A 21,681-nucleotide genomic window follows, 5' to 3' on the forward strand; every position below is an offset into this window, starting at 1 on the left:
TCGCAAAAAGTTTGTTTACAGGTGCAACAGGTGATTAAGAAGGCAAATGGAATTTTGTCCTTCATTGCTAGAGGGATGGAGTTTAAGACTAGGGAGGTTATGCTGCAATTGTATAAGGTGTTAGGCCACACCTGGAGTATTGTGTTCAGTTTTGGTCTCCTTACTTGAGAAAGGACGTACTGGCACTGGAGGGTGTGCAGTGGAGATTCACGAGGTTAATCCCAGAGCTGAAGGGGTTGGATTACAAGGAGAGGTTGAGTAGACTGGGACTGTACTCGTTGGAATTTAGAAGGATGAGGGGGGATCTTATGGAAACATATAAAATTATGCAGGGAATAGATAGGATAGATGCGGGCAGGTTGTTTCCACTGGCGGGTGAAAGCAGAACTAGGGGACATAGCCTCAAAATAAGGGGAAGTAGATTTCGGACTGAGTTTAAGAGTCCAAAGATGTGCAGGTTAGGTGGATTGGCCATGCTAAATTGCCCATAGTGTCCTAAAAAGTAAGGTTAAGGGAGGGTGGGGTTGTTGGGTTACGGGTATAGGGTGGATACGTGGGTTTGAGTGGGGTGATCATTGCTCAGCACAACATCGAGGGCCGGAGGGCCTGTTCTGTGCTGTACTGTTCTATGTTCTATGTTCCAAGAGGAACTTCTTCACCCAAAGGGTTGTGAATCTTGCCTAGTGAAGCAGTTGAGGCTCCTTCATTAAATGTTTTTAAGATAAAGATAGATAGTTTTTTGAAGAATAAAGGGATTAGGGTGATGGTGTTTGGGCCGGAAAGTGGAGCTGAGTCCACAAAAGATCAGCCACAATCTCATTGAATGGCAGAGCAGGCTTGAGGGGCCAGATGGCCTACTCCTGCTCCTAGTTCTTATGTTCTCATGTCTGTGTGGGTTTCCTCCGGGTGCTTCGATTTCCTCCCACAGTCCAAAGATGTGCAGGTTAGGTAGACTGGCCATGCTAAATAGCCCTTAGTATCCAACAAGGTTACTGGGTTATAGGGGTAGGGTGGAGCTGTGGGGCTTAAATGGAGTGCTCTTCCAATGGGCTCGATGGGCCGAATGGCCTCCTTCTGCACAGTAAATTCTATGTACTGTGTTCTAGTATTTGAAGAGCTGTGTGGTATCCTCTCCTGTGCCCTGGCAATGTTTATCTCCACCACTAAGAAACAGATAATCAGGTTGATTGTGGGGCCTTGCTGTCTGTTAGTTTGCTGCTGTGTTTCCTTCCAGCAGTGACTTCGCTTCAGAATTATTTCACAGGCTTTTGTTTGCGAATGGTCTGCAGACCTGGAGCTGAGGAAATTTGTTCTCAAAATACACACACCCTATCTTTCGAAAGAAACTCCTGCCAATCAGAACTATTCACCCGCTGTCCATTAATTATTTTGACTGGCAGACAGTAGCAACATTTTGTTTTTCAAAAACTGGCTGTCGCAAAGGAATTTCCAACCGGCCATGTGCCAGAGTTGCCTTGGCCTCCTGGAGACCCTTGGAGCTCCCAGGTAGGAGGTTAGAGCAGCAGCAGTGTTGGTTCTTTCAGAAGGGGCGGCCACGGGGTCAGTGCCAAGGCAAACGGGCCATTGGCGGTCGAGGCTGGAGTCCCCCCGGGTGCGAAGCAGTTCACCTTGGAATAAATCAGGCAGACTCTTCATCCCGTGCTTCAGCAGACAGGCAATGTAAGTGAGCAACTTTCTATCGCATCTCACTATGAGATGGAGCATCTTTCGCCTGCACCCTGTCTGTGGTGCAGTAACTGAACGCGGCCGGTCAGTCCTGTCCTTGTTTTGCATCATGTAGAAAAGTTTACCAGATGAAACGTGTTTTGTTTTCTCGCAGGATGTCAATTATCAATTATCTCGCAATTATCCATCTTGCTCTCGGCGCCCTGCTCGCTTATGGTAAGAATTAAACATTACTCTTGTGCGGGCTATTCCCAACTACCTTGCATTAAAGTACACCCAGCTGAGTATACAGGAAAAGTGTTCAAAGCACTGCCACCGGCAAACCCCGGGTCTGTTAAAACCGCGAACTTTGTACATTTCAGGCAACAGTACTTTTTACTGAAATGCTCTGTAGAAATCATATCCCCCCTCACATACTGTGAAAAAACAAGGTTCCATACTCCGCCTCTTCAGTTTGTGGGATCATTGTCTGCAAACTGACGTCTGTATTCCATTAATAAAATGTTCAATGTCTTAATGATGTGGAAAACCCTACATCAGTCCACATTGAACAGGTCTGAATGTATTTCTATGAATGGTTATGAAATAAAATGAAAATCACTTATTGTCACAAGTAGGCTTCAAATGAAGTTACTGTGAAAAGCCCCTAGTCGCCACATTCCAGTGCCTGTTCGGGGAGGCTGGTACGGGAATTAAACCGTGCTGCTGGCCTGCCTTGGTCTGCTTTCAAAGCCAGCGATTTAGCCCTGTGCTAAACCAGCCCCTCAGTATTCAACCTATCTGATTATTGAACTATTTTACACCAGTCTGGCTTGCTGAATTCACAAAACAAATGTTTGACCAAATTGGTTAGCATGGAATTATTTCAAATAAAAACAGAAATGTTTATTTTCCCGTTCAGAAGAGTAATATGGGACCCGAAATTGTTTCTTTGTCCAATGTTGCTGCAGCCGGATATATTGAGCATTTCCAACATGTTCTGTTTTTATTTCAGATCGTTAGCAATTTTGCTTTTTATTATGTAATTATTTGATTTGGACGCTAAATTATTATTAACTCTTTCACTGGTAATTCTGGGGGGGGGCAACATCTTCCTGGTCTCACAGAAGTGGGTATATGAAGGTGGGACTGGGTGCAAAATCTGTGGATAGCACATCAAGACCAGCTCACCTCCCCAACACATCCCTGCCTCTGAACAGTAGCTGCCCAAAGCCACAGCGGCAGGTCACCAATTAAAGACTAATTAGTCTGACAAAATGGCACTAAGGTTTGGGGGATGATGTGGTGGCAGGCTGCACTGGAGGGCCATTGATACCTCCTCTAAGTCCACCTATCCCAAAGACCTGGGCATCAGAGGGTCACAGCCATGGCTCCAAGCAATCCTGTTGTGGAGTTCCCCTGCCACACTGATGACTTACCAGCCATGGCTATTCTTCATTTTGAAATTTGTGAATGTTTAGGGGGCACCTCCATTTTGAGGGGACCTTTTTGTCTCTTATGTGCTTTAACATCTCCCTCCTGACCTGGTGTGGCAGCTGATTGTCCACATTTTCAGGCCACCTGACTGGGCTGTCCGCCTTGAGAACCCTCCCACTGTCCTTAATTGGAAGGCAAAAGGTGAAGTAAGCCAACTTAATTACCCACCATGATAAGATTATAATACAATGCAACCAGCTGCATGACACCATTGAGCACAATTTCACTTTGTCTCCAGATCGTCAAATTGTCAACAGCGCAATACACCGTTTCCGAAGAGAGAAATTGTATTCATTTACTTAGTCTCTCAACACATCCATAAAATGCCCCAAAGCAATTTTACAATCAACAAATTATTTGTTTTTGAAGTGCAGTTGCTGTTTTCAGCCAGGTCCTGCAGGACACAGCACACCATCATATTGCATGATATTCTTGTTGGACTATGCTGAAGGCAACCCCCAGAGTGGTCAAGATACCGGAACTGCATTTTACTGAGCTATGCTTGCTTGATTGTGACCCTGGTAGATAGATGGACCTCTTGTGAGCTGCTGTAGTGGATTGAAGCATGCTGTCAGTAGCCAGGTCTTCAGAATACATTTTTGTCACCCAATAATCAACCATTGAAGCTGTGTGGAGGTCAGAAGAGTTTGCACAAACATGAAGCTACCTTTGTCATGGTCGCACACTAGCTATACACTGAATGAGTGGAACTCCTAATGGTCAACCAATACATCTGGCTGGTCGGTCTGTAGAAGCCTCGATAGCCATATGGCTGTTCGATTTGAGGAAAGCCAGCCATCGAGGCAAAACCTTTTGCCCTCCAGGCTTGACTGACCACATCTGTTACAAAACTGATGTACTGGACTGACCTCTGCCACAAGGTGTCCTGATACCAGGCTGATATATTTGTGGTCTCCTTATTGTGAAACTTAACAGATGTCTCAGCTCAACCGTGAAATGTGCCAGACATATAAATGATCAAGATGATAGTCACCTTGGCTGCTATAATCATTGACCGTACGCAACTAGCACATGCTTGCAAAACACAAAACAAAACGTTGCGTGTGATTCTCTGATTGGGCAGTACATACAGAACAATCTTGTGTGCTGATTGGCATGCTCAGGATTGTTGAGAAAGTACTACACAAACAACCAATTTGAGATAGTACTGCAAAAACAACCAAATTAAGACTATCAGTCAAGCTCATTAGTGTGTGACTCATTAAACTTGTTAAAGGCAACATAGATTGGTAGACAGGAACCAGATCTCTGAAAACAAAAGGAACATGTCCCAACCTTGCACCGTTTTGGATTAACTAGGAAATTAGAAAGCACATAAGAACTAGGAGCAGGAGTAGGCCATCTGGCCCCTCGAGCCTGCTCCGCCATTCAATGAGATCATGGCTGATCTTTTGTGAACTCAGCACCACTTTCCGGCCCGAACACCATAACCCTTAATCTCTTTTTCCTTCAAAAAACTACCTATCTTTACCTTAAAAACATTTAATGAAGGAGCCTCAACTGCTTCACTGGGCAAGGAATTCCATAGATTCACAACTCTTTGGGTGAAGAAGTTCCTCCTAAATTCAGTCCTAAATCTACTTCCCCTTATTTTGAGGCTATGCCCCCTAGTTCTGCTTTCACCCGCCAGTGGAAACAACCTGCCCGCATCTATCCTATCTATTCCCTTCATAATTTTAAATGTTTCGATAAGATCCCCCCTCATCCTTCTAAATTCCAACGTGTACAGTCCCAGTCTACTCAACCTCTCCTCATAATCCAAACCCTTCAGATCTGGGATTAACCTCGTGAATCTCCTCTGCACACCCTCCAGTGCCAGTACGTCCTTTCTCAAGTAAGGAGACCAAAACTGAACACAATACTCCAGGTGTGGCCTCACTAACACCATATACAATTGCAGCATAACCTCCCTAGTCTTAAACCACCCCAGAGTCTAGTGAATTTTGGTCAATCATCACTAGTGCATCTGCAATTTCTCTAGCCATCTCTTTTAGCACTCTGGGATGCATTCCATCAGGGCCAGGAGACTTGTCTACCTTTACCTCCATTAGCTTGCCCATCACCACCTCCTTAGTGATAACAATCCTCTCAAGGTCATCACCTGTCACAACCTCATTTCTATCAGTCACTGGCATGTTATTTGTGTCTTCCACTGTGAAGACCGACCCAAAAAACCTGTTCAGTTCCTCAACCATTTCCTCATCTTCCATTATTAAAACTCCCTTCTCATCCTCTAAAGATCCAATATTTACCTTAGCCACTCTTTTTTGTTTTATATATTTGTAAAAACATTTGCTGTCTGTTTTTATATTCTGAGCAAGTTTACTCTCATTCTCTATCTTACTCTTCTTTATAGCTTTTTGTTGCCCCTTAAATATTTCCCAGTCCTCTAGTCTCCCACCAATCTTTGCCACTTTGTATGCTCTTTCCTTTAATTTGATACTCTTCCTTATTTCCTTAGATATCCACAGTTGATTTTCGCTCTTTCTACCGTCCTTCCTTTTTGTGGGTATAAACCTTTGCTGAGCACCGTGAAAAATCGCTCGGAAGGTTTCATCATAGAATATCATAGAATTTACAGTGCAGATGGAGGCCATTCAGCCCATCGAGTCTGCACCGGCTCTTTGAAAGAGCAACCTACCCAAGGTCAACACCTCCACCCTATCCCCATAACCCAGTAACCCCACCCAACACTAAGGGCGATTTTGGACACTAAGGGAAATTTATCATGGCCAATCCACCTAACCTGCACATATTTCGACTGTGGGAGGAAACCAGAGCACCCGGAGGAAACCCACACACACACGGGGTGAATGTACAGACTCCGCACAGACAGTGACCCAAGCCGGAATCGAACCTGGGACCCTGGAGCTGTGAAGCAATTGTGCTATCCACAATGCCAACGTGCTGCCTCACTGTTGCACCATAAAGTCTTTGCCCCCAGTCTACCATAGCTAGTTCTTCTCTCATCCCATTGTAATCTCCTTTGTTTAAACACAAAACACTAGTATTTGATTTTACCTTCTCACCCTCCATCTGTATTTTAAATTCCACCATATTGTGATTGCTCCTTCCGAGAGGATCCCTAACTATGAGATCATGAATCAATCCTGTCTCATTACACAGGACAAGATCTAGGACCGCTTGTTCCCTCGTAGGTTCCATTACATACTGTTCTAGGAAACTATCGCGGATACATTCGATAAACTCCTCCTCAAGGTTGCCTTGACCGCCCTGATTAAACCAATCGACATGTAGATTAAAATCCCCCATGATAACTGCTGTACCATTTCTACATGCATCAGTTATCTCTTTGTTTATTGCCTGCCCCCCATAACGTTACTATTTGGTGGCCGATAGACTACTCCTGTCAGTGACTTTTTCGCCTTACTATTCCTGATTTCCACCCAAATGGATTCAACCTTATCCTCCATAGCACTGATATCATCCCTAACTATTGCCCGGATGTCATCCTTAAATAACAGAGCTACACCACCTCCCTTACCATCCACTCTGTCCTTCCGAATAGTTTGATACCCTCGGATATTTAACTCCCAGTCGTGACCATCCTTTAACCATGTTTCAGTAATGGCCAGTAAATCATAGTCATTCACGATGATTTGCGCCATCAACAGGGCCGGCCCAAGGTACCGGCAACTCGGGCAGTCGCCCGGGGCGCCATGTGCTAGGGGGCGCCAGAGACTCGGGTCCCGCGCATGCGCAGTTGGGCCGGTGCCAACCAGCGCATGCGCGGTGGCCGCCCTCTGCCCAGGGCGGCCCCTTCTGCCCCCCCTCCGACCCCCCCTTCCGCCCGCCCCCCCCGTCCGCTGCTCCCCCCTCCGTCCGCCGCCTCCCCCCCTCCGTCCGCCGCCTCCCCCCCTCCGTCCGCCGCCCCCTCACCCCCCCCTTGGCCCCGCCCCCCTCAGCCCCGCCTCCCCTCAGCCCCCCCCCCTCGGCCCCAACCCCCCCTCAGCCCCACCCCCCTCAGCCCCGCCCCCCCCTCAGCCCCACCCCCCCTCGGCCCCAACCCCCCCTCAGCCCCCCCCCTCGGCCCTGCCCCCCCCTCAGCCCCGTCCCCCCTCAGCCCCACCCCCCCCCCCCCCCCCCAAGGGCGCCGAAGTTCAGCTTGCCCGGGGCGCCAGCAACCCTAGGGCCAGCGCTGGCCATCAACTCATTTACTTTATTCCGAATACTACGAGTATTAAGGTAAAGTACACTTACGTTGGTTTTTTTACCTCTGTTTTAGAATAGAATAGAACAGTACAACACAGAACAGGCCCTTCGGCCCTCGATGTTGTGCCGAGCAATTATCACCCTCCTCAAACCTACGTATCCACCCTATACCCGTAACCCAACCCCCCCCCCCCCCCCCCTAACATTACTTTTTAGGACACTACGGGCAATTTATCATGGCCAATCCACCTAACCCGCACATCTTTGGACTGTGGGAGGAAACCGGAGCACCCGGAGGAAACCCACGCACACAGGGGGAGGACGTGCAGACTCCGCAGACAGTGACCCAGCCAGGAATCGAACCTGGGACCCTGGAGCTGTGAAGCATTTATGCTAACCACCATGCTACCGTGCTGCCCATCTCTTAACATCTCCAGTTTTACTCCTTTTAGTATTACTGGGCCTATTCACTGAGCTCCCCTCAGTCACTGTACCTTGTACTGTCGCCCTTTGTGATTTTTGACTATGTCTTCTCTGTCTTGCACTTTCCCCCTCACTTCCTTTTGCTTCTGTCCATGTTTTGCTACCTTCCAACTTCCTGCATCGGTTCCCATCCCCCTGCCACATTAGTTTAAACCCTCTCCAACAGCTCTAGCAAACACCCCCCCTCGGACATCGGTTCCAGTCCTGTTCAGGTGCAGACCGTCCGGTTTGTACTGGTCCCACCTCCCCCAGAACCGGTCCCAAAGCCCCAGGAATTTGAATCCCTCCCTCTTGCACCATCTCTTGAGCCACGCATTCATCCTATCTATCCTGACATTCCTACTCTGACTAGCTCGTGGCACTGGTAGCAATCCTGAGATTACTACCTTTGAGGCCCTACTTTTTAGTTTAACTCCTAACTCCCTGAATTCAGCTTGTAGGACCTCATCCTGTTTTTTACCTGTATCGTTGGTGCCTATGTGCACCACGACGGCTGGATGTTCACCCTCCCCCCTCCCCCCCCAGAATGTCCTCCAGCCACTCCGAGACATCCTTGACCCTTGCACCAGGGAGGCAACATACCATCCTGGAGTCTCGATTGCGTCCACTGATCCGCCTGTCTATTCCCCTTAAGATCCAGTCCCCTATCACTATAGCCCTGCCATTTTTCTTCCTACACTGCTGCGCAGCAGAGCCAGCCACGGTGCCATGAACCTTGCTGCTGCCTTCCCCTGGTGAGCCATCTCCCTCAACAGTATCCAAGCGGTATATCTGTTTTTCAGGGAGATGACCGCAGGGGACACCTGCACTGCCTTCCTACTCTTGCTCTTTCTTTTGGTCACCCATTTTCTATCTCCCTCATTAATTTTCATCTGCGGTGTGACCAACTCGCTAAACGTGCTATCCACGACCTCAGCATCGCGGATGCTCCAAAGTGAGTCCATCCGCAGCTCCAGAGCCGTCAAGTGGTCTAACAGGAGCTGCAACTGAACACACTTCTTGCATGTGAAGAGCCAGGGACAGTGGACGTGCCCCTGAGCTCCCACATCGCACACGAGGAGCATGACACGGGTCTGGGATCTCTTGCCATGTCTTAAGCCTTAGGTAAACTTATACAACAACAATTTCAAAATGAAAATAAATAAATTAGACAAGGTAAGCAAATTTAAAAGTACTCACTCAGCTTTACAACAGGCCCCTGCTCCCACTTCCCAACGACCGTGGTTGTCTTTTTTTGGTTAGAAGAGGAGGTGGGGGGAAACACCGAGGAATTGTTTCGGGTTTAACTGTCACTTGACAACAGCCCCTCCACAAACCACCTTCAAATTAGGCTGACCGCACTGCACGTATGCAAATCTCCCCGGAACAGCCAATCAGTAGCTCTGCTCTGCTGCCCTATGCTGGATGCTTTCCTTTACTCAAACTCCTCGGGTCTCTTTAGCACGTACACCTTCAGATTAGGCTGACCACACTGCACGTATGCAAATTTCTCCGGAACAGCCAATCAGTAGCTCTGCTCTGCTGCCCTCTGCTGGATGCTTGCCTTCACTCAAAGTCCTCGGGTCTCTTTCGCACGTACACCTTCAAATTAGGCTGACCGCACTGCACGTATGCAAATCTCCCCGGAACAGCCAATCAGTCGCTCTGCTCTGCTGCCCTCTGCTGGATGCTTGCCTTCACTCAAACTCCTCGGGTCTCTTTCGCACATACACCTTCAAATTAGGCTGACCGCACTGCACGTATGCAAATCTCCCCGGAACAGCCAATCAGCCGTTCTGCTCTGCTGCCCTCTGCTGGATACTTGCCTTCACTCAAACTCCTCGGGTCTCTTTCGCACGTACACCTTCAAATTAGGCTGACCGCACTGCACGTATGCAAATCTCCCCAGAACAGCCAATCAGTAGCTCTGCTCTGCTGCCCTCTGCTGGATGCTTGCCTTCACTCAAACTCCTCTGGTCCCTTTCGCACGTACACCTTCAAATTAGGCTGACCGCACTGCACGTATGCAAATCTCCCCAGAACAGCCAATCAGTAGCTCTGCTCTGCTTCCCTCTGCTGGATGCTAGCCTTCACTCAAACTCCTCGGGTCTCTTTCGCACATACACCTTCAAATTAGGCTGACCGCACTGCACGTATGCAAATCTCCCCGTAACAGCCAATCAGTAGCTCTGCTCTGCTGCCCTATGCTGGATGCTTTCCTTCCTCAAACTCCTCGGATCTCTTTCGCATGTACACCTTCAAATTAGGCTGACCGCACTGCACGTATGCAAATCTCCCCAGAACAGCCAATCAGTAGCTCTGCTCTGCTGCCCTCTGCTGGATGCTTGCCTTCACTCAAACTCCTCGGGTCTCTTTCGCACGTACACCTTCAAATTAGGCTGACCGCACTGCACGTATGCAAATCTCCCCAGAACAGCCAATCAGTAGCTCTGCTCTGCTTCCCTCTGCTGGATGCTAGCCTTCACTCAAACTCCTCGGGTCTCTTTCGCACATACACCTTCAAATTAGGCTGACCGCACTGCACATATGCAAATCTCCCCAGAACAGCCAATCATTAGCTCTGCTCTGCTTCCCTCTGCTGGATGCTAGCCTTCACTCAAACTCCTCGGGTCTCTTTCGCACATACACCTTCAAATTAGGCTGACCGCACTGCACGTATGCAAATCTCCCCGTAACAGCCAATCAGCAGCTCTTCTCTACTGCCCTCTGCTGGATACTTGCCTTCACTCAAACTTCTCGGGTCTCTTTCGCACGTACACCTTCAAATTAGGCTGACTGCACTGCACGTATGCAAATCTCCCCGGAACAGCCAATCAGTAGCTCTGCTCTGCTGCCCTCTGCTGGATGCTTTCCTTCCTCAAACTCCTCGGATCTCTTTCGCACGTACACCTTCAAATTAGGCTGACCGCACTGCACATATGCAAATCTCCCCAGAACAGCCAATCAGTAACTCTGCTCTGCTGCCCTCTGCTGGATGCTTGCCTTCACTCAAACTCCTCGGGTCTCTTTCGCACATACACCTTCAAATTAGGCTGACCGCACTGCACGTATGCAAATCTCCCCGGAACAGCCAATCAGCAGCTCTGCTCTGCTGCCCTCTGCTGGATGCCTGCCTTCACTCACACTCCTCAGGTCTCTTTCGCACGTACACCTTCAAATTAGGCTGACCGCACTGCACGTATGCAAATCTCCCCAGAACAGCCAATCAGTAGCTCTGCTCTGCTGCCCTCTGCTGGATGCTTGCCTTCACTCAAACTCCTCGGGTCTCTTTCGCACGTACACCTTCAAATTAGGCTGACCGCACTGCACGTATGCAAATCTCCTCGGAACAGCCAATCAGTAGCTCTGCTCTGCTGCCCTCTACTGGATACTTGCCTTCACTCAAACTCCTCGGGTCTCTTTCGTAGGTACACCTTCAAATAAGGCTGACCGCACTGCACGTATGCAAATCTCCCTGGAACAGCCAATCAGTAGCTCTGCTCTGCTGCCCTCTGCTGGATACTTGCCTTCACTCAAACTCCTCGGGCCTCTTTCGCAGGTACACCTTCAAATTAGGCTGACCGCACTGCACGTATGCAATCTCCCCGGTGACACCCATGCCAATCAGAGTCGACTTGGCTACCAATCAGCACCCTTTTCTCCTGTAATTTTTATCATCATTTGAAATTTGGTATTCTTGCGTTTGTTTGATTTGGTACAAGATTAAACGCTTTGCCAAGTTTCTCTTTTCAGCAGCATTCAGTATCCACTTATTTTCAGCGTCTAGGGGATTTTCACAGTAACTTCATTGCAGGGTTAATGTAAGCCTACTTGTGACACTAATAAAGATTATTATTATTAATCCCTTCTCTATCTGATTCAAGACAAAACATTGCATACTTGAATGCAAAATAGCCCCCACAAAGTAGGTAACCAAACCTGGATAAACGTATAAGCCCATGAAACCTGCTTCGCCACTTAATAAGATCATGGTTGATCTGATAGTGACCTCAAATCCGTATCCTGCCTACCCCAGATCACCCTCTTACTTACCAAAAATCTATCCACTTCTGCCTGAAACATATTCAAAGACTCTGCTTCCACCACCTTTTCAGGAAGAGAGTTCCAAAGATTCACGACTCTCTCCTCTTATCTCGTTTTAAATGGGCAACCCTTCCATTTTGAACAGTAACATGTAGTTTTAGATTCTTCCACATCCACCCTGTCAGCACCCATCAAGGTCTGGGCGGGATTCTCCATTGCCCAACGCCGAAATCATGATCGGGCGGAGAATCGATTTGGACGCCAGAATCGGGGCTGGCGGTGGTTTGCAATTCTCGGCCCCCTCAAAACCGGCAACATCGTGACGCGCATCTCGCACAGTCTCAAGCTGTTGGCGTCTCATCGGCCGGTCCACCCCGATGGACCGAGTTCCCAATGGTGCAGGATACATATTGTCTGAGCCGGCCTGTTGGCTGCAGACTGTGTTCAGTGCGACCACACTCGACTGGGATCCTTGCCGCTGGCTGGGCGGGATGGGGGGGGGGCGTCTGCTAGGGAGGGCTGGGGGGGAATGATGGGGTGTGGCCAGCAGGTGGGCTGTGGGGTCATGGTTGGCAGGTTAGGTTTCGCGCACGGCCAGCACCATGTTGTATGGCGCGACCGGTGCAGGTCGTCAGCCGTGCGCATGCGCCACCCAGGACCCGGCCATTTTCCGGCTGTTTTTGGTGCGATCTGCAGACATTTCACGTAGTGTTGGTTCCAGCCCCTCACCTGTACCGGTATCGGTGAGGGGTTCACGCACATTTGCCGTTCGTGAAACACCACGGGTCCTGCTCTGGGGTCAGCACTTAGTCGCAGAAACGGAGAATCCAGCCGATGTTTCAATTGAGTCACCTCATATTTCTAAATTCCAGCAGATACAAGCCTAACCTGACCAACCTTCTCATAAGTCAAGGCAGCCATTCCAGGTATTAATCTGGTAAACCTTCTCTGAACTGCTTCCAATACATTTACATCCTTAGTATGGTGACCAATACTGTATACAGTACAGCAGGTGGGCTGGATTCTCCGTGCGGTGACGCCAAAATTGCGAAACTCTATTGGCTGGAGAATTGGCTCTGACGCCGAAATCGTGTTTGACGCTGGTTTCACGCTGAATCGGAATTTTCCGGACCCCCCAACGCGACACCCACAACAAATAATGTGTGTCAGTCATATTTACTAGCCATGGCAGTCACAATAAATTAGGCCCTCAGCAGCTTTTAATGGGAGTCTCATTTGCCTTAGAATTCCACTAGTGGGAATGCAGAGACTTCATGCCGGTAAATTGACCCACCCAATTTTAATGCTCTCCCACACAGCATTCTCAGCTGACAAAGTGCAGGGGTCAGAGGTTAATAGAGACTCCAGATAGCCACTGTTGTTTGTCGCCAAATACTGCGGACAGATCCCACAAATAACAGAGATAAATAGGTAGTTAATCTGGTTTTTTGGTGATATTAGTAAAGGGATAAATGTCGACGAGGATACCAGAACAACTTGCTGAATTTCTTCAGGAAAACTTTACATCCATCTGAAATAATTTAGCCCAGTTTAAATCTTCTGTGAAATTCAGCAACTGAAAACACGCACTTCCTCAGTACTGCACTGAAGTATTATCTCAGATTATGAGATTGAGTCATGGATTTGGTCTTAAACCCTCAACCTTCTAATTTACAGAAAAAGTGCTGCCACCTATGACAAATTAACGGATGTTAGTGACACTACTCAGGGTAAATACATTCAGGTGCAATTGAGTGTGCGCTGTATGTACTATACAGAACACCATCATTTTTTTTACAAAATAAATTACAGTCCAATCATCTCATCGAATGTTATAAAATGCTTCTGGTTGGTCGCGTCAATATTTTACTCATTTTAATTTATATAGTCTGCACCGTAACTGCAGCCAAATTTACTTTAATAGTTGGCTGGTCGTTTATTTGGAGATTTTGTGTGCTTTCCTTGAAAAATAATACTGTTTGTTGCCTTTGTCAGGGATATTTATTTTTATTTAATGAATTAGTTTTATTTATAAGTTGTTTTAAGTGTTCTGGCACAGCATTCAAATAAAAGTAGAATCAAGACAGCATTGATGGTATGAGCCCAAGTTCATCAATCACTTGAATTGGGCTGCAGACAGACTCAACTAAGAGGAAATTTCTTCTCCAGTGTTGCTGCTCCTGATCATCATCCAGAGACTTCTGATGCCCTGAATGTGTGAATGTTGGCTGGACACAACTTTGGACTTGACTGCTATTTCCTATCCCATAGCTTCCTGATTCTCTCAGGATAGGCTGGCATGTGGGAATGGCGAGTTGGGCCAAGTACTGAAGAGCAGCCAGAGACTGTATAATCTTACCTCGCTGTAACTTCAGGAAATGAGGTAGAAAATTACTGGATACTGAGCATTGGAAGTACTCATTACCTGAAGGAACTTTCACTCATTGGTAGGCTGGTTCAAGAGCTATCTTGGCCACAGATGATACTGCCTCCACTTTCCAGGAATAAAGAACTGTAGCTCTGAGGATAGTTTGAAGAGGTTAGGTCTGTTTTCCTTGGAGAAAAGAAGGCTGACAGGTGGCTTGATAGAGGCCCTAAAAATCCTGAGGCGTATGGACAGGTTAAATAGTGAGAAATTGTTCCATGTCAAGAGTACATCAAGAACCAAAGGGCACAGATTCAAAATAATGGGCAAAAGGTGAGGGGTATAGGCAGAGTGGATCGCCAGAGGCCTTTCCCCGGGGTAGAGGGGTCAATTACTAGGGGGCATAGGTTTAAGGTGCGAGGGGCAAGGTTTAGAGGAGATGTACGAGGCAAGTTTTTTACACAGAGGGTAGTGGGTGCCTGGAACTCGCTGCCGGAGGAGGAGGTGGTGGAAGCAGGGATGATAGTTACATTTAAGGGGCATCTTGATAAATACATTAATAGGATGGGAATAGAGGGATACGGACCCAGTAAGTGTAGAAGATTGTAGTTTAGTCGGGCAGCATTGTCGGCACGGGCTTGGAGGGCCGAAGGGCCTGTTCCTGTGCTGTACTTTTCTTTGTTCTTTGATGTGAGGAATAATGCTTTCACCCAAGGGTGGTTGGAGTCTGGAATGAACTTCCTGAGAGAGTGGTGGAGGAAGGTTCAAACAAGGTATTCAAAGGGAATTGGATTGTTATCTGAAAAGAAAGAATGTGTAAGATTTGTGGGGGTATAGCAGGGGAATAGGACCAGATAGAATGCTCTATCAGAGAGCCAGTGAAATCTCAAAGGACATAGAAAAATACAACACAGAACAGGCCCTTCGGTCCACGATGTTGTGCCGAACTTTTGTCCTATATTAAGAACAAATCAATCTACACCCCAGCATTCTACCGTAATCCGATGAGTCGAATAACCTCCTTCTGCACTGGAAAGATTCTTTGAACTCTGCAGTAAGTTCTGCAGAGGACACATGGGCATCCCTGAACTGCAAGGAGAGATGAGCAAGACTGCATGGACTAGAATGTCAATAGAGTGATAGAATCATACAACACCGAAAAGACCCTTCAGCCCTTCGCATCTGCGCCAATCAAAAACAATGATTGAACCATTCCTTTTTTTAAGGGGCAATTTAGCGTGGCCAATTCACCTACCCTGCACATCTTTGGGTTGTGAGGGTCAGACACCGGGAGAATGTGCAAACTCCACACAGACAGTGACCTGGGCAGGATTGAACCGGGGTCTGAGGAGCCATGAGGCAGCAGTGCTAATAACTGCGCCACCGTGCCACCTAACCATTCGAATGGCCTTAAAACTTTCTGTGCTAATTGTACTCAGTGTAACAATGTAATTGTACATGTATTGTGCAACTCAGTGATTTCAACCTGCATATGGGAATACCACAGATAGTGGGCTCACGGGTGTCATCTCAGTGCATGACTGACAATAAGATATGTTTTTGGAGACCTTCCAGCTTGAAAGGTGCAGTTTAGTGAAGGAAACTATGAATGATGAAAGGCCATTTTGCGCTTTGCAACAAGTGTTCTGTAAATGTCTAGTTGTCATATTTTAATTTGACTAAACGCTCTGTAATATTTTAAAATAAATGGTTCAGGTGAATATAACTTTATAAATCCCAAATCTGCTCCTGGTGCAGACACCCATTTGGCAGCAATGGAAATCGATAATTAGCAGACTGAATTTGCTTCCCTTCTCCTTCCCCTTATTCCTGAAGTCACTGAATTTGTGTTGCTATACTTTTCATACCACTGTGTGTTGCTGCTACCTTTTCAAAGTGGTTATTCTTTGTGTGAAAGTCAAGATAGACCCTTTCAACAAGCTATTTGACAGTGGAGGCCATCACAGCTGAACCCCTTCATGTTCCCACCCACTGTCTGTAACCACATACGGTTGGAAATCCTTAATTGAGAATATTCATTCCCAAACATTGTGTCCACTGGTACCTCAGCACAAATGGATAATCAAAATTTACTTCTTGGTGAAAATCAGGTACCTGTCAAAGCATTTCAAATCTTCTGCAGATGATTTGTGCAATTGCTGTCAGAAATATTGTCTATTTGGCAGGGGCTGCAGCTGCACCATTTTTGGCTGATGAAGAAGCCCACCACTTCATCCGCGACAAAAGGCAAACTGATACAATGCAAGGATACTGGGACCCAAACAGTGCAAATAACGTGTGGGGAGTCACTCAGGCAGAACAGGTAAGGCTTGATCTGGTTAGGTGAAATAATGCACTTGCATGTTTTCAGAATGGAGATGATTTTCCTTCACTTGAATTTAAAGTTACTGATAACTTTGGTCAATTCGAAGATTAATCCCACAGTGTAGTTGGTTTAGCTCTAGCTCACTAAGGAATATTAAAGGAGGAGTTTTGGAGAAGAATTTTAGAATCAGAATTTCTACAGTGCAAAAGGAGGCCATTTGGCCCATCGAGTCTGCACCGACCCTCTGAAAGTTCACCCTACCTAGGCCCATTCTCCCACTCCATTCCTATAACCCAGTAACCCCACCTAACCTTTTGGGTACTAAGGGGAAATTTAGCATGGCCAATCCACCGAACCTGCACATGATTGGACTATGGGAGGAAACCGGAGCATCCGACGGAAACCCCCAAAGAAATCCAGAGAAAGTGCAAACTCCACATAAACAGTCACCCAAGGCCGGAATTGAACCCCCATCCCTGGTGCTGTGAGGCAGCAGTGCTAAACACTGTGCCGCCCATATTTTCTGTTTGGATTTGACCGTGCAGACCCTTTAAGTCACTCACTATAGTCATTTAAGTTGAAAACAAGCAAATACATCAAGACATGAGGACAATCTCCAAATGGGTTTTTGGAGACATAACACCTGGTAATTGTAGCATGTTCGGAAGGAACAGGTGACTATTGTTTCAGAACTTGGATATTTGCTGACATCATGGACTAGATTTTGTGAGCCACCGCAAGAAAAAAAAACACAAAATGGCTGCTTTCCCTTTTGAGGGGGAGAGCTGACTGGTGGTGATTTCATCTGAGGATCACCACGCCTCAGGCAAGGGGCAAGGTTGAGAATGCGGCCCTTCATGTATAACCATGCTATCGATGGTGAACCCACTGCCTGCACATCCCCACCTTTGATTTTACAAACAACATGGGAGGCATCGAATGGGCCAGTGGCCCTCAGTGTTTAATCTAGGCCCGTGTTCCAGTCTGCTGAAGGCATATTGCTGGTGATTGACTACCATAATTAGTTAACTAAGTTATTAGTTTATAATATGACTACCAGGATGAAGAAGAAACACTAGATGGACCATATCTGTCGAAAGTAGGCCTCTTCCTGTGCATTACAACCTGTTTTAGATTTATGTTGGGGCTAAAAACTATTGTTTTAACTGTGTGCAGTGGGTTTCATTGTTTCAACAACATTGTTGTGATTCACAAGAAGGTGTAAATCAAATGAACTTGACAATGTGGCTGCAATAAACGTAAATAATTATTCAATGATTCAGCACGTCTCGAAAAGGCTTGTTGGACAGGAATACAGGTTAGAAAATCAATGTGGTCTTATCTCTAACGTGTGCTCATTGCTAATCTTGACTGAAGCAAAAAAAACATTTTTGTATTGTTTTCAGCAGGTAACTCTTCACATATATGAGTTAATCCCCAATGATAACTATACAAACATTCATTAAATATTGAAGAAAATGAATTTGAACTGCATACTATTTTGCAAGTTTTGAAATAAACATTGAGCAGAATGTTATGGTCCTCCAATTGTAGGTTTCAAGGCAGGGCGTGTTGGGGGCGTGATTTCGTAAAATGCAGCCCGTGGTTGCCTGTCACCTTTCTGCCTCTGACAGACACAGGAGATTGCCAAAGAAGGAAAGAAGGTTACCCCCTTGTACAACATGAGCCCAAGCTGTAAAGCTGCAGGCTATGTGTTTAGCATGGGCCACCCACTGCTGTGGGTAAATTAGCAGCGATATATTCCATTTTACGGGGGACGATGGAGGTGTTGGACCACTTGTCCTTTCTTGGGCCTATTGAGACCCTTAAATGGCCAATGAATGTCCACTTACGGGCTTTCCCCTGCTTCGCTGCTATTTTACCCACAGCAGTCGGTGGACCATGCCAAACACATAGCCTGCAGCTTTACAGCTTGGGCTCATGTTGTGCAAGGGGGTAACCTTCTTTCCTTCTTTGGCAATCTCCTGTGTCTGTCAGAGGCACCCTGCCCCCCCTCCCAATCTGGTCAAACCCCCTTCTCCTGTCCTCTCAAGTCTGACCCCCCCACCCCCAATCCCCCTCACTTCCCTTGCTGCCACGCAGGCCCTGCCAATATCCCTGATTTCTCTTCGGTCTGGCCTCCATTTGCCCCTCTTCATGGAGTTCTGGGGCAGCACGGTAGCACAGTGGTTAGCACAGTTGCTTCACAGCTCAGGTTCCCAAGTTCGATTCCCGACTTGGTTTACTGTCTGTGCGGAGTCTGTACGTTCTCCCCGTGTCTGCATGGGTTTCCTCCGGGTGCTCCGGTTTCCTCCCACAGTCTAAAGATGTGCGGGTTAGGTAGATTGGCCATGCTAAATTGCCCTGAGTGTCCAGAAAAAAAAGTTAAGTGGGGTTACTGGGTTACAGGGATAGAGTGGAGGCGTGAGCTTGAGTAGGTTCTCTTTCCAGGGGTCAGTGCAGACTCGATGGGCCGAATGGCCTTCTTCTGCGCTGTAAATTCCATGATTCTATGATTCATCGGGAACTGACTCTAATACCAGCAGTCGCTGCTGCTTTAACCTGGGTTGCTAGGGTTACAGAGCTGCTAGCCATAGAACATAGAACATAGAACAATACAGCACAGAACAGGCCCTTCGGCCCTCGATGTTGTGCCGACCAGTGATCACCCTACTCAAACCCACGTATCCACCCTATACCCGTAACCCAACAACCCCCCCTTAACCTTACTTTTTAGGACACTACGGGCAATTTAGCATGGCCAATCCACCTAACCCGCACATCTTTGGACTGTGGGAGGAAACCGGAGCACCCGGAGGAAACCCACGCACACACGGGGAGGACGTGCAGACTCCGCACAGACAGTGACCCAGCCGGGAACTGAACCTGGGACCCTGGAGCTGTGAAGCATTGACGCTAACCACCATGCTACCGTGCTGCCCCATCTGATTGGCCAGCAGCTCGTGAAGGCAGGACTTATGGGGCACAGGTCTCACCTATAGCCAAGGAATGCCTCACTGAACATTAAATGGCGACGGTGCAACTGGTATTTCTTCCCTGATTCTTTGGGTAACGGGGTGGGAAACCCCGCATTTGAAAAATCCTGACCATTATCTTTGTGCTCAGACATAACTTAGTTGTAAACTCAGGGGCAGACTGCACTGGTTGCATCCGCAGGTATTGGTGTAAATCCAGTCCTCTCACTTGTATCTCTGACTCATCTTTCCTTGGAGTGTTGATTCAGTGGGATTATTGAATCAGGGAAATTAAACTACAGCATACCTCAGACAAATGGAAATGGAGATAGTTTTGTTTAATCTTGTGCAGATGGCAAGTAGCAGTTGCATTTCACCTTAAGTATTATGATTTCTCTTGCTAGAGTCGGAATGTTACATGTAGTTTTTCTAACCTTGCTCTTACTTGAGATTTTTTATTTTGCTATAGTTGGCAAAAAGCCTAGAATTTTGAGGAAATGTGAATAAATCTAAGGTGCAAACCTCAAGTGGGTTTACCAAATGAACCAAACATACAGGATGAATAACTGAGGGCAAATGTTGGGTGGGGGGATGGTGGGAAGTAGCATTTGGTCAGTTATCTCCCTCTTTTAAACATGAGAGTGTATATGAAAGACACTCATATTGGACACATTTCACATTACAAAGAACAAATAACAAAGAAAATTACAGCACAGGAACAGGCCCTTCGGCCCTCCCAGCCTGCGCCGATCCAGGTCCTTTATCTAAACCTGTCTCCTATTTTCCAAGGTCTACTTCCCTCTGTTGCCGCCCGTTCATATACCTGACTAGATGCTTCTTAAATGATGCTATCGTGCCCGCCTCTACCACCTCCGCTGGTAAAGCGTTCCAGGCACCCACCACCCTCTGCGCAAAAAACTTTCCATGCACATCTCCCTTAAACTTTCCCCCTCTCACCTTGAAATCGTGACCCCTTGTAACTGACACCCCCACTCTTGGGAAAAGCTTGTTGCTACCCACCCTGTCCATACCTCTCATTCTGAACAGAATCTCTAAATTTGGCAAATGCATTTAGGTCGACTTACCATTTATGCTCAGCATGGTCGATTAACATTCCCCATACTAACTGGTGTCATTCTTAAGATATTTAGTAGCACCTTAATTTGAAACTGTGGGCATTTTTGGAGTAATTATTTGAATTTGTACTCCTGGCTCTCAAGGCCAGCGGAATAGAGGTCATATAAACGGACCAAGAAGCACAATGCCAGTCATCCCAGACTGTCCATTCAGAGAGGCTGCTGTTTGAAGTTGGGTCTTCCAGGAGCAGAGCTGCTTCACACATCCTACATCGGTATCTGCAGTTTCCCGCACTGAAATCTACCAGTCTTCTGCCAACAATTCTGCAACCACTATGCAGTGGCACTGTGTAGGATCACTCAGGCAAACAAAGGCACTTGGAAGGCAGAAGTTAAGGAAATGCAAAGGGTGATGAAATAACATTTGTATGCAACACAACATAGTTTGAGTGATAAATCTGTGCATTTAGCTTGACAATGTGGTCAAATGGGTCAATAAGCTTCCAGTTATTTAGATTATAATCACTTCAGATTTTCATGCAACAGCTTGCATCCTTTGACTACAACACAAAAAGACGATGGGTGGGATTCTCCCTTCTGACAGCAGAGTGTTGATGTGTTGTAAAAACTGGAGAGTTTAACGGCAACTAAGTGTAGCGATCCTCTGCCCTACAGGAGGCCAGTATGGCACTGGAGCAACCCACGCCGCTACAGCTGCCGATGCCGCAGATCTGCGTTTAAAGTATTTAGTGAACATTGTCAACAGTGACAGGTGTGATATGATGTGGTGTTTCATCATTTTGCTGGTAGTACTGTATTGGATTTAATAAGCTGTGTCATGGCCAATCATAATCCTGTCTGAGCAATATGAAGGAACTCTCTTGGCGAGTACATTTTTAAGAATTCCAGCTATGCACTTCGTAATTTTCCACCCATTTGTTTTAATGGTCATAAAGTCTTGCTCTCCTGATTTCCCAAGAGCACTGCTTTTTGCTAGAAAGTGAATATACATTGGTTCCAAGCACTATGGAGACCAACGGCTGCATTTACAAATGCTGTTGCGAGTATCGTTTGAAA

At 47.0% G+C, this 21,681-nt stretch overlaps 1 protein-coding gene across 1 annotated transcript in view; it reads left to right on the plus strand.

Annotated features, from left to right (window-relative positions):
• Positions 1-1,444: 1,444 nt before the first annotated feature.
• LOC119977550 (uncharacterized protein C3orf85-like) overlaps positions 1,445-21,681 on the plus strand; it is a 38,989-nt gene continuing 18,752 nt past the window's right edge. The window contains exons 1-3 of the mRNA XM_038818622.1: positions 1,445-1,680; positions 1,841-1,902; positions 16,414-16,550. Coding sequence (XP_038674550.1) covers positions 1,679-1,680; positions 1,841-1,902; positions 16,414-16,550 — 201 coding nt within the window. The 5' untranslated portion in view covers positions 1,445-1,678. The remainder of the gene's footprint in view (positions 1,681-1,840; positions 1,903-16,413; positions 16,551-21,681) is intronic.

The sequence above is a fragment of the Scyliorhinus canicula genome, chromosome 14 (assembly GCF_902713615.1).
Source record: "Scyliorhinus canicula chromosome 14, sScyCan1.1, whole genome shotgun sequence".
NCBI classification, from domain to species: Eukaryota; Metazoa; Chordata; class Chondrichthyes; order Carcharhiniformes; family Scyliorhinidae; genus Scyliorhinus; species Scyliorhinus canicula.